Here is a 12829-nt window from a genome sequence, read left to right as displayed (position 1 = left end):
AGTTAGTGAGCTGGCTTTGGCTTGCAGAGCGGGGGACGTTTTGTTTTTTTTAGGCCGTAACGAGTTTAGGTGACGGCTGTTATTTTCTCGTTTTTCAGTTTTTCTGTTTGTGAGTTCGTTTTTACGAGTTGGGTTTGTTTCCTGGGGTGTTTTGTAGTTCGTTTTAACCTCGGGGTTTTCTCCAGTGCTTTTTTTTTTTAGCGTGTTTTGAAGGTTTCCCGTTGCAGCTGTTTTGTGCCGACGGGATTTTGGCGGCTTTTTTGCACGTGGGACATTTGCATTTGTGTGCGTGGAGAATTTCTTTTGTTCTTTGGTTTTCGTAACAGGGTTACTCGTGTGGTTTACAGTAACTGGTAAGGGAAGGGTACCTGAGTGGAGCTTTCGGCCTTGGCTAATCGGTGTCCTGGTCCTTGGTCGGAGTGGGCCTTGTTCTGCCCTTTCGATGTAAGTTTCCTTGGGTGGGTAGCGTGTGTTTTGTGTGTTTTGCTTCAGTCATTAAGTGGTGTTGTGTGCCTTTACAGTGATAAGCCAAGCTCCACAACTACCCACTGCGTGTTCAGGACTTCACACAACAGGCGACCCCGCGGTTAAACCCTCGGCAGTCAGGACATCGGGAGCAAGCGGTTCCTCGGCAGACGTGTCTAGCTCGCCAGGCAGGCGGTACACCAAGACGGTCGCCGCCGTCGTTCCAGTGCTGGATGGGCCTCGGCAGAGTTCATCTCAGCACCCAGAAGGATGGGACATACGGACACATGGGCTACCTACTCGAGAGATGCAGGACCTGCGGCGATGGCGTGAAGTGGCATCCGCCAGGGCAGCTGACCTGCTGCCACCAACTTTGTCTGCAGGAATTTTGGCGGGAGTCTGTCATACATGGGTTTTCTTTCGTTGAATCGTATTTCAGTGATTTGCATTTGTATGATGTAGACGCCGGACGTTTGTCTGCGTCTTTAATGTGACTATACCTGATGCGATGCGTTTTCGCTCGTTCTCATTTGAATGTACAAATTGCTGTCGCCAGCCTTTACGACTTGATATGGGCCAAATTAAAGGCACCATCGATGCTTTCTTCACTTTCCCACAACACATATCATGTTTCACGAAACATGCACCTCAAAATTACTTATTGATTTTGACTTCGAAAAAGTTATGGCACTGAGTGGCATAAAGAGTCACAAAAAACGGCTGTCGCCTGCGGAGACATACAAAATTTAAAAAGCAGCCGACAATGTAACAATTAAGTCCAGAGTTTGACCGGTTAACTGGTGAATCCAGCTACTGAGGCCCTCCGACAAATCACGTCAGATCGCTCCCGTCACTGTTCTTGTACGCTGTGCAAGGCGGTTTATGCCTGTCGCCCAAAACGGTAAGCTCCGTTACCGTTTGAAGTAAGACGTTCCTAACATTAAGATATGCCACATATAAGGCGCCACCCTGTCGTTTTTATGACGACTTAAAGCTTTTGTGGCTTTTAAAAGGAACAAATAAGAACTGTTTGCTATCAGTTGTGGACCACCTCCTCGAACAAATGACAGTACAGTAATGAATGTAATCTCCGTTACCATTGTTTGATGCTCTCTGTGTTGTTAACAAGGCATGATGTAGGAACGCTGCCCATTTTCTAAATGCCCGTACATACGTCCTTTTAATGATAAAAGATGGAACGCAAAAGCGGAAATCCCTTTGAAGGAAAAGCCGAAGTTTAACTGTAGTAATCTCCGTTACCGGTAACGGAGATTACACCTGTTGCGGAAAATACATTACCTGGCGCAGAACTTTTTGTAGTTGTGCACCATAAGGCAAAAGCGTTTGAACTAGAATAGAAAAGTATAGATTCAACTGAGAGAAACCCCCTGTAGGGTTATCATATTCCAATTTTCTACTCTTTCTTCCAGATTTTTTTTCCAAAGTTGAATTCTTTATAAACCTCAAGACAATAAGTAATCTATAGCCGTTGATATGTTTGAAGAAGAAAAGAAATCAGAAGTCGATCATTTACAACTTGGCGACTTGCGTCTGGTGAACACGCCTTTTGGCGACAGTATGTAATCTCCGTTACCGTTTTTCCGCGATTCCCACTCCGTTCCAAATGCTTTACTGCTCCTAAGCAGTATTAGTTCGCAACATTGAATATTTTATAGATGTTGTAAGAGTTACATTATTCGGATCAACGGAGGATCGAACGTTTTGCAAGAACTATCTGATTCCGTCATTGTTAGATATCTCAAACAAGTCGAAATGCAAAGACAAATCCAGACAATATTAATCCTGAATGAAACAGTTATACAGCAATCGTCAGCACGCCGGCACTAAATTTGACAGACGTTTTACCAGAGATACTGACTCCTCAACTATAGGTTTTGAAGGCGATGTCACGACATGGAAGCTCCAAAAATGAAGTATCTTATTACTGATGTTCACCATTTTTTCCCGCAGAAATATGGGTAATCTCCAAGGACATCTAATCAAAGCTTAGAAATTTTCGGCAACTTCACGTGATAAATTAGCTGCAATATTTTGGGGATCATAAAAGGAGATGTTCAGCTAAAAAATGAGGTAGGTTTGCTTGGAAAATGAGCTGATCAATTTTTCGACCCTAAAAATCGCTATTTTGCACATTTCATTGAGAACGAGCGTTTGTGTTTTGTTGTTTACAGTTGGTGTCCTTGAGGCCAGCACTGCTTGAGAAAAGCAGCCTACCAAATGTGGCGGACGATAACCTTGCAGTGGCAACCGCTGTGACAGAGAGGCGATGGTGGAACGAGCGCCGCGTTTGTTTGTAATTTGTCGGCGAAGATTTTAGGCATTTTTGAGCTCATTTACTTTGGAGACGTGTTGTTTGTTTCAATTTTCCTTTGCTTTGTTTACGGGTGGTTGTCTGATGGATGTTGTTTATTTTAGGCGGGCAAGTCACTCCAGGAATGACAGCTACGTCCACTGCAGCAGTCCCTACCGAGACGGAAAGAAACATGCTGGAGCAGAGAGGTGTGCGGTGGACATTTTACGGATGCCGTGGACAACTGTCGAGTAGCAGCTTATGAGGTACGTATTCCTGAGCGATTTGTACGTCGTGGTGGTGTTCGTCGACGTCCCCAGTTGAGTGTTATTTGGCACATTTTAGTGCTGACACTAGCTGAGGGATAGTCGAGCGGTGACACACGTGACGTGACAAATGTGTACGTCGTGGTGGTGTTCGTCGACGTCCCCAGTTGAGTGTTATTTGGCACATTTTAGTGCTGACACTAGCTGAGGGACGGTCGAGCGGTGACACACGTAACGTGACAGATGTGTACGTCGTGGTGGTGTTCGTCGACGTCCCCAGTTGAGTATTATTTGGCACATTTTAGTGCTGACACTAGCTGAGGGGCAGTCGAGCGGTGACACACGTGACGTGAGAAATTTGTGCGTCGTGGTGATGTTCGTCGACGTCCCCAGTTGAGTGTTATTTGGCACATTTTAGTGCTGACACTGGCTGAGGGGCAGTCGAGCGGTGATACACATAACGTGACAGATGTGTGCGTCGTGGTGATGTTCGTCGATTTCCTCAGTTGAGTGGTATTTGGCACATTTTAGTGCTGACACTAGCTGAGGGGCAGTCGACCGGTGATACACATAACGTGACAGATGTGTGCGTCGTGGTGGTGTTCGTCGATGTCCTCAGTTGAGTGTTATTCGGCACATTTTAGTGCTGACACTAGCTGAGGGGCAGTCGAGCGGTGACACACGTGACGTGACAAATGTGTACGTCGTGGTGATGTTCGTCGGTGTCCTCAGTTGAGTGTTATTTGGCACATTTTAGTGCTGACACTAGCTGAGGGGCAGTCGAACGGTGATACACATAACGTAACAGATGTGTGCGTCGTGGTGATGTTCGTCGATGCCCTCAGTTGAGTTTTATTTGGCACAGTTGAGTGCTGACACTAGCTGAGGGGCAGTCGGGCGGTGACATATGTGACGTGACAATTGGGTACGTCGTGATGTTCGTTGATGTCCTCGGTTGAGTGTTCTTAGGCACAATCAGTGTGGGCACTCGCTGTGGGGTAGTCGAGCGTGACACGCGTGACACGAGCAATTTACACGTCGTAGTGGTGTTCGTCGATGTCTTCAGTTGAGTGCTCTTAGGCACGATTAATGCGGGCACTCGTTGTTGGGCAGTCGAGTGTGACACGTGACGTGAGAGATGTGTACGTCGTAGTGGTGTTCGTCGATGTCCTCAGTTGAGTGTTTTTTGGCACATTTAGTGCGGGCACTGGCTGAGGGACAGTCGAGCGTGACACGCGTGACATGAGAGAGTGGTGCGTCGTGTTGGTGTTTCGTCGATCTCCTCAGCTGAGTGTAGTGTTCTTCGGTACAATTAGCGCGGACGCTCGCTGAGGGGCCTTCGAGTGTGACACCTGTAACATGGGATTGGTGTCGTGGTGGTGTTCTTTGATGTCCTTAGTTGAGTGTTCCTTTGCACAATTAGTGCGGGCACTCACGGTTGAGCGTGACACATCGCGAGATCGAGAGTTGCAGACACGTTACATCGTGCATGTGGTACGTGTCGATGCCCTCAGGGGAGTGGTATTTGGCGCATTTAGTGCGGGCACTCGCGGAGGGGCAGTCGAGCGATACACAGGTTGAGTGGGAAGGGTATAGTATATCGTGTATATGGTGTCCTCACTGGAGCGTTTTTTGGTGCATTTAGTGTGGACACTCGCTGTCGGGCTGTCGAGCGTGACTCACAGGGCGGGGCTCAAGGGCCTTACATCGTGCATGTGGTGTTCGTCCATGTCACAGTGGTGTATTTCTGTGGCACATTTAGTGTGGACACTCACGGTCGGGCTATCGGGCGTGACTCACAGGACGAGGCTCACAGGCTTAACATCGTGCATTTGGTGTCAGTGGAATATTCTTATGACACAGTTTTAGTGCGGACGCTCGTTGTAGGGTGGTCGAGCGTGATACACATGGCGGGTGTGAAGGGTATACGTCATGCATGTGGTGTCAGTTGATGTCCTCGGTGGAGGGTTTCTTTGGCACAGTTTGTGCGGACACTCGTTGGCGGGCAGAACGAGCGTGATACACATGGTGAGTGTGAAGGGTATACGTCGTATAGGCGGTGTTCGTCGTTGTCTTTAGTGGAGTGTTCATTTGGCACGTTTTAGTGCGGGCACACTGACGCGTGACACACATGGTGAGTGTGAGGAGATTTACGACGTGCATGTGGTGCCGTCTATATCCTCCGTTGAATGTTATTTGGCACGATCTTAGTACGGACGGCTAATGCCGGGCAGTCGGGCATGACACACGTGGCGATCGTGAAGGGTTACGTCGTGCGTGTGGTGTTTGTCAATATCCTCGGCAGGGTGTTCTTTGGCATGTCCCGATGCCCCATTTTTACGTGCCCCATGTTATGTACGACGATGTTGTAGGTTGAGAGTTATTTTGTTGTTTATTGCACGCTCTCGCTGTCGGATAATAGGGCGGCAAAGAGTTTGCGTCGTGCATGTCAGGTTCGGCGACGTCGTCAGTTGAGTGTCATTGTGGCATATTTTCGAGTGCGAATGCTGGTAGCACATTTGGCAGGCGAGAGTATTTGTCGTGCATGTTGTCGGGTCACTTGGCTGTTATAGTAGCGATTTGCAAGAGAGGCACCAATTGATGGGCGGTCCGGCGGTGACACACTTGGCAGGCAGGAAGTAATTTTGCATCGGGCATGTGACGTTCGTTACTCTCGCCACGAGAGTGTCTGTTCGGCGCGTTTTAGGTGTGAATGTCCAGTAATACGCAGTCAGATGCCGTCTTACACATGACTAGCGCTGAAGGTTGATGGGTCACGCTCGTGGTGAATAGAGGCACTCAATGGCGATATCGTTGGTCTCGTCATGCATATGAGTAAGACACAAGTCGTGAGTGCTGAAGGGACAGTGCGCATGGACTGAAACTGTGACAGATTGCTCTTAGAAAACATTCATTGTTATTTCGGTCACGGTAGGTACATTGGGAGACCGTTGGTGGATGGTAACAGTGGCTATGTCCTTGTAGGGCATGGGAGTTTAAACCTAGGAGAAATGCAAGATGGGAGAGAAATCTGTTCCTTAGAAAGTGTTAGCTAAGGTGATAAGTTGCCGGCAGCGGGTGCGACTACACCAGATGGGGTCTAGGCCAACGGGTTTAGGCGATCCGGCCCAGTTAAGGCGTGGAAGCGAAGAGCTATTCTAGATATTTTTCGTCTCAAACGACTGGGCCCATCGATGGTAAAGCTATCTTTTGATTGGGGCTGTAGGTCGGAAGCCGGATAAACGCAAGTTTACTTGACGGTAGAGTAAGGGAAATGGTCTGCTCGAGTTTGAGTATAGGTTGAAATGCACTTCTTAGAGTTTAAGAGAGGTTGGTTTAGGCGTTTGACTTACAGCGAGTTTCAACGGGGCTTCGAGCAGGACGGCGTTTACCAGACCCGCTCATTCGAGGAAATATTAGGGGTAAGGTAAGCTTTAGTCTGCAGCGGTTTTCAGACCTTGTCCTTGTCGGTAAAGAAAGGCTGAGGCGTCGGAAGATGTTCCCTTGCTTTATTGGTTCTTCTTTGGTGAACTAGAATGGCATTTTGGTTTGGATTTAGCAGCTCCTAGTTTTGGAGACACGATATCACTCTATGATGAGAGAGGGTCTTGGATTAAGATATTGTCATCATCCACAAGCTAGACCAAACTAAAGGAAGACGTGATCCTCTGTTGACGGTGATAGGTTCTTTGGTGAACTAGAATGGTATTTTGGTTTGGATTTAGCAGCTCCTAGTTTTGGAGACACGATATCACTTTATGATGAGAGAGGGTCTTGGATTAAGATATTGTCATCATCCACAAGCTAGGTCAAACTGAAGGAAGACGTGATCCTCTGTTGACGGTGATAGGTTTGGTTTCCACCTAGTCAGTGGAGGGAGATTAAAGGCAGATCCAAATACATATTGGGTCTGTGTGCTCATTTACGTCCGAGTAAGTGATTAGGATGGGGGATAGACGATGCGTTTGGTTCGAGGTAAGAATGTTGTACATAGAGACGTACAATTAGCCTTACGGCAAGAATACTGTAAGTCAACGTTATGCAGTTTATTTGTGGTAGGTCGGTTTTTGTGCCAAGCCTGTGCAAAGAGGGAATATTTTTGCGATTATTGGCTTGGGGTTTTATTATAGTTTTCTGTCACCCGTCCGAAAAGGTGCTGATTAGGATGGGATGAGAATGGGATGAGAATGGGATAGGTTTAGGTTGTGGCGGTTTGGATGAGTATGGGGGTTGTAGTTATGAATGGCCTACGGTCATGAAGAAAGGTTGATATAAGTAGGGTTATCAGGATAGAACGTAGCGACGTAGGCACTACCCCATAACTCATTAAGGATGATTCAATGATAGTGAGTAGATAGTGTACTATTTACACTGCGCTATAATTGGATCAATCCGCCAATGACATCACCTAATGCTATATAAGGAGCGGCAGTTGACCATGCTGTGTAGTTCACTGAAATCATCCGCAACGCCGAGGAGCGTGGTGGAAGTCGGGTCCCGGACAGAGTGAGCAAGGGTTGGACAAAAGTAGCGAGGAGTCGGGCTCTTGGTTTTAGCGCCCCCACCCTCCCGCCCTTCCATTCATTAGTTGATATGTAGGGACTCTCTTTCATCACGCGACTTCGGCACTACCCCATAACTCATTAAGGATGATTCAATGATTGCGCAGTGTAGATAGTGTACTTTTTCAATTCATATTTTTCTTCTTTTTTTTTGCGAACTTTATTTCCAACCAACATCTCTATATCCAATAATATAGCTGCGTGTGGCACACTTCCAGGGTTTACACCGGGTACCTGTCTGCATGGTTTCAGGTTTCTTCGATTTTACTTTTGTTGGGATAGGCCAGACATTTTAGCTGTCTGGTAGTAACATATGTAGGGTTTCTATTGAGTAGTTTATTGCTTAATAGTGTTGTTTGTATTGAACTTCTGAATCACATTGGTATGGGTTTTCTCTTGTATAGATATACATTCTCATCTGTCACAATAGATGACTTATGGCCATACTCCCCACACATGTACATAAAGATTTCAGACTTCTTGCTGATATGTTTTGCTAGCTAGATGTCCTTTGAGCTGCTCTGTACCCATACTACTCACAAATATAGGGCTTTTCTCTTCAATGTCTTTAGCTAGATGGTGTTAGTCCAGATTTGCTTTCTGTGCAGCAGAATAGTCACACTGGTCACACTTGTAGGGGTTTTGTCCTGTATGTCTTCTCATATGTCTTGTTAGGTTAGACCTGTTAGCTGTCTTGTACCCACACTCCTCACATGTGTAGGGTTTTTCACCAGTGTGTTTCACTAGATGTTGGTCCAAACTGGACTTCTAAGCTGCAGAAAAGTCGCACTGGTCACACTTGTAAGGCTTTAGTCCTGTATGGGTTCTCATGTGCTGGGTTAATTTTGTCTTATGAGATGTCCTGCACCCACACTCTCCACACATGTAGGGTTTCTCACCAGTGTGTTTTGATAGATAATGAGACGACATAGATAATAGATAATGCTTATCCAAATTGGATTTCTGCACTGTGGAATAATCACACTGGTCACAATTGTAGGGCTTTACTCCTGTATGGGTAACCATATGATAAGATAAGGTAGCCTTTATAGCTGTCCTGTACCCACACTCCCCACACATATAAGGTTTCTCCACAGCGTACTTTGTTTTCAGATGGTAGTCCAAAGCAGGTCTACTCACAGCAAAATAGTCGCACTGGTCACACTTGTAGTGTTTTTCTCCTGTATGAGTTAGATAACCTGGACTTTAGAGCTGTCATGTACCCACACTCCTCACACTTGTAGGGGTTTTCTCCTGTATGAATTCTCACATGTTCGGCCAAGCGAGATTTCCGTGATGGAGAATAGTCACACTGGTCACACTTGTAGAGCTTTTCTCCTGTATGGATTTTCACATGTTGGGCCAGGCGGAACCTGTTAGCTGTCCTGTACCTACACTCCTCACACGTGTAGGGTTTTTCAACAGTGTGTTTCACTAGATTTTGGTCCAAATTTGACTTACGTGCTGCAGAATAGTCACACTGGTCACACTTGTAGGGCTTCTCTCCTGTATGTCGTCTCATATTATTCGATCGGTAATTCCTTACAGCTGTCCAGTACCCACATACTGTACACGAGTATGGCTTGTCCTCACATTGTTGTGGTAAATGTTATCCAAAAGGACAATGTACGGCCGGGACCAATCACGGCAAATAGGTTGGGACCACCGGATGCCGTAGGCATTACTTTTGATTTCTTGTCTGAGGCCGAAATACCAATTCTGATTTTTTTTCCAAAAGCATGCTATAAGTACATTGGCTGTAGACGACAGATGCTACTGCCAATATACTTATAGCATGCTTTTGGACAAAAAATTCAAATTGGTATTTCGGCCTCAGACAAGAAATCAAAAGCGATGCCTACGGCAACCGGTGGTCCCAGGCTATTTGCCGTGATAGGTCCCGACCGGACTCGACGTTCCTTGACGTCAGAGTTCGAACGAGATAGAAGGAGATTTGGCCGTACCGTAGTCCAAAGGAGGACATTGTACGACCAAATCACGTTAAATCTCGTTCTATCTCGTTCGAACACTGACGTCAAGGAACGTCGAGTCCGGTCGGGACCAATCACGGCAAATAGGTTGGGACCACCGGATGCCGTAGGCATTACTTTTGATTTCTTGTCTGAGGCCGAAATACCAATTTGAATTTTTTTTCCAATAGCATGCTATAAGTACATTGGCCGTAGGCGACAGATGCTACTGGCAATATACTTATAGCATGCTTTTGGAAAAAAAATTCAAATTGGTATTTCGGCCTCAGACAACAAAACAAAAGCGATGCCTACGGCAACCGGTGGTCCCAGGCTATTTGCCGTGATTGGTCCCGACCGGACTCGACGTTCCTTGACGTCAGAGTTCGAACGAGATAGAACGAGATTTGGCCGTACCGTAGTCCAAACGAGGACATTGTACGACCAAATCACGTTAAATCTCGTTCTATCTCGTTCGAACACTGACGTCAAGGAACGTCGAGTCCGGTCGGGACCAATCACGGCAAATAGGTTGGGACCACCGGATGCCGTAGGCATTACTTTTGATTTCTTGTCTGAGGCCGAAATACCAATTTGAATTTTTTTTCCAATAGCATGCTATAAGTACATTGGCCGTACTGGCGACAGATGCTACTGGCAATATACTTATAGCATGCTTTTGGAAAAAAAATTCAAATTGGTATTTTGGCCTCAGACAAGAAATCAAAAGCGATGCCTACGGCAACCGGTTGTCCCAGGCTATTTGCCGTGATTGGTCCCGACCGGACTCGACGTTCCTTGACGTCAGAGTTCGAACGAGATAGAAGGAGATTTGGCCGTACCGTAGTCCAAACGAGGACATTGTACGACCAAATCACGTTAAATCTCGTTCTATCTCGTTCGAACACTGACGTCAAGGAACGTCGAGTCCGGTCGGGACCAATCACGGCAAATAGGTTGGGACCACCGGATGCCGTAGGCATTACTTTTGATTTCTTGTCTGAGGCCGAAATACCAATTTGAATTTTTTTTTTCCAATAGCATGCTATAAGTACATTGGCCGTAGGCGACAGATGCTACTGGCAATATACTTATAGCATGCTTTTGGACAAAAAATTCAAATTGGTATTTCGGCCTCAGACAAGAAATCAAAAGCGATGCCTACGGCAACCGGTGGTCCCAGGCTATTTGCCATGATTGGTCCCGACCGGACTCGACGTTCCTTGACGTCAGAGTTCGAACGAGATAGAACGAGATTTGGCCGTACCGTAGTCCAAACGAGGACATTGTACGACCAAATCACGTTAAATCTCGTTCTATCTCGTTCGAACACTGACGTCAAGGAACGTCGAGTCCGGTCGGGACCAATCACGGCAAATAGGTTGGGACCACCGGATGCCGTAGGCATTACTTTTGATTTCTTGTCTGAGGCCGAAATACCAATTTGAATTTTTTTTCCAAAAGCATGCTATAAGTACATTGGCCGTAGGCGACAGATGCTACTGCCAATAGACTTATAGCATGCTTTTGGACAAAAAATTCAAATTGGTATTTCGGCCTCAGACAAGAAATCAAAAGCGATGCCTACGGCAACCGGTGGTCCCAGGCTATTTGCCGTGATTGGTCCCGACCGGACTCGACGTTCCTTGACGTCAGAGTTCGAACGAGATAGAACGAGATTTGGCCGTACCGTAGTCCAAACGAGGACATTGTACGACCAAATCACGTTAAATCTCGTTCTATCTCGTTAGAACACTGACGTCAAGGAACGTCGAGTCCGGTCGCGATCGGGACCAATCACGGCAAATAGGTTGGGACCACCGGATGCCGTAGGCATTACTTTTGATTTCTTGTCTGAGGCCGAAATACCAATTTGAATTTTTTTCCCAATAGCATGCTATAAGAACATTGGCCGTAGGCGACAGATGCTACTGCCAATATACTTATAGCATGCTTTTGGAAAAAAAATTCAAATTGGTATTTTGGCCTCAGACAAGAAATCAAAAGCGATGCCTACGGCAACCGGTGGTCCCAGGCTATTTGCCGTGATTGGTCCCGACCGGACTCGACGTTCCTTGACGTCAGAGTTCGAACGAGATAGAAGGAGATTTGGCCGTACCGTAGTCCAAACGAGGACATTGTACGACCAAATCACGTTAAATCTCGTTCTATCTCGTTCGAACACTGACGTCAAGGAACGTCGAGTCCGGTCGGGACCAATCACGGCAAATAGGTTGGGACCACCGGATGCCGTAGGCATTACTTTTGATTTCTTGTCTGAGGCCGAAATACCAATTTGAATTTTTTTTTCCAATAGCATGCTATAAGTACATTGGCCGTAGGCGACAGATGCTACTGGCAATATACTTATAGCATGCTTTTGGACAAAAAATTCAAATTGGTATTTCGGCCTCAGACAAGAAATCAAAAGCGATGCCTACGGCAACCGGTGGTCCCAGGCTATTTGCCGTGATTGGTCCCGACCGGACTCGACGTTCCTTGACGTCAGAGTTCGAACGAGATAGAACGAGATTTGGCCGTACCGTAGTCCAAACGAGGACATTGTACGACCAAATCACGTTAAATCTCGTTCTATCTCGTTCGAACACTGACGTCAAGGAACGTCGAGTCCGGTCGGGACCAATCACGGCAAATAGATTGGGACCACCGGATCTACCTGATCTGGACAAACATCTAAAAGTTGCCGCCACCAATGAGATAGTAGACAGGGGTAAACACCGAAATGACTTTATTTTTGTCGTTCTTTGTAACACATTGGAAACTCCTTTGTATGTATGTACTAAAAATATCGTAGTGCATTGTACATATGTATATGACAACCTACGTTTATAAACTTGTGGACAGCCTAATGAAACATTAGACATCGACTTCCGTGTCCTATGCAGTATATGGCTGTGCAAATGTATGGTGCAACATCCAGGCTACAATACGTCCACGATATCTTAAAGGCAACCAAAGCAATATTAGGGACAAAAAAATGGAAATTAAGAAAATGTTGAAATCTTTATTGTAGTGACATTCACTAACGCTGTCTAGCACATTTAGCTTCATACTTTGAGCATCTTAGAACCGTGCAAAAACATGCCATAGTATACGATGATCCCCTTAGCGAGTTCTCACATGACAACGAAGTCAGTTTTTTTTGCATCATGGACGTCGCTAACATTGTGATAGTGTTGTTTGAACAATAATCATGCATAGAAATAATTATGTATAGAAATGACTAAATAAATT

The 12829-nt window shown here is 46.1% G+C and overlaps 1 protein-coding gene across 1 annotated transcript; it reads right to left on the bottom strand.

Moving 5' to 3' along the window:
• Window positions 1–8186: 8186 nt before the first annotated feature.
• On the bottom strand, window positions 8187–9126 carry LOC136426801 (zinc finger protein 726-like). The gene is made up of 2 exons (XM_066415524.1): window positions 8832–9126; window positions 8187–8347 (listed from the first exon to the last, which is right to left on the bottom strand). Exons 1-2 carry the CDS (start codon window positions 9124–9126, stop codon window positions 8187–8189), a joined length of 456 nt encoding a protein of 151 aa, XP_066271621.1.
• Between the last annotated feature and the right edge of the window lie 3703 nt (window positions 9127–12829).

The sequence above is a fragment of the Branchiostoma lanceolatum genome, chromosome 2, assembly GCF_035083965.1.
Source record: "Branchiostoma lanceolatum isolate klBraLanc5 chromosome 2, klBraLanc5.hap2, whole genome shotgun sequence".
In the NCBI taxonomy this organism is placed as follows: Eukaryota; Metazoa; Chordata; class Leptocardii; order Amphioxiformes; family Branchiostomatidae; genus Branchiostoma; species Branchiostoma lanceolatum.
Note: the sequence above shows the minus strand (reverse complement) of the source record. Positions and strands in the feature narration are given on the sequence as shown.

What these genes read in the sequence shown, in the direction of transcription:
- LOC136426801 (XM_066415524.1), bottom strand. Translation starts at nt 9,126, where the DNA reads ATGAGACGACATACAGGAGAGAAGCCCTACAAGTGTGACCAGTGTGAC. An exon ending in CCCCTACAAGTGTGAGGAGT is followed by an intron (nt 8,348 to 8,831) that starts GTGGGTACATGA and finishes ACCAACATCTAG; the next exon opens with TGAAACACACTGGTGAAAAA.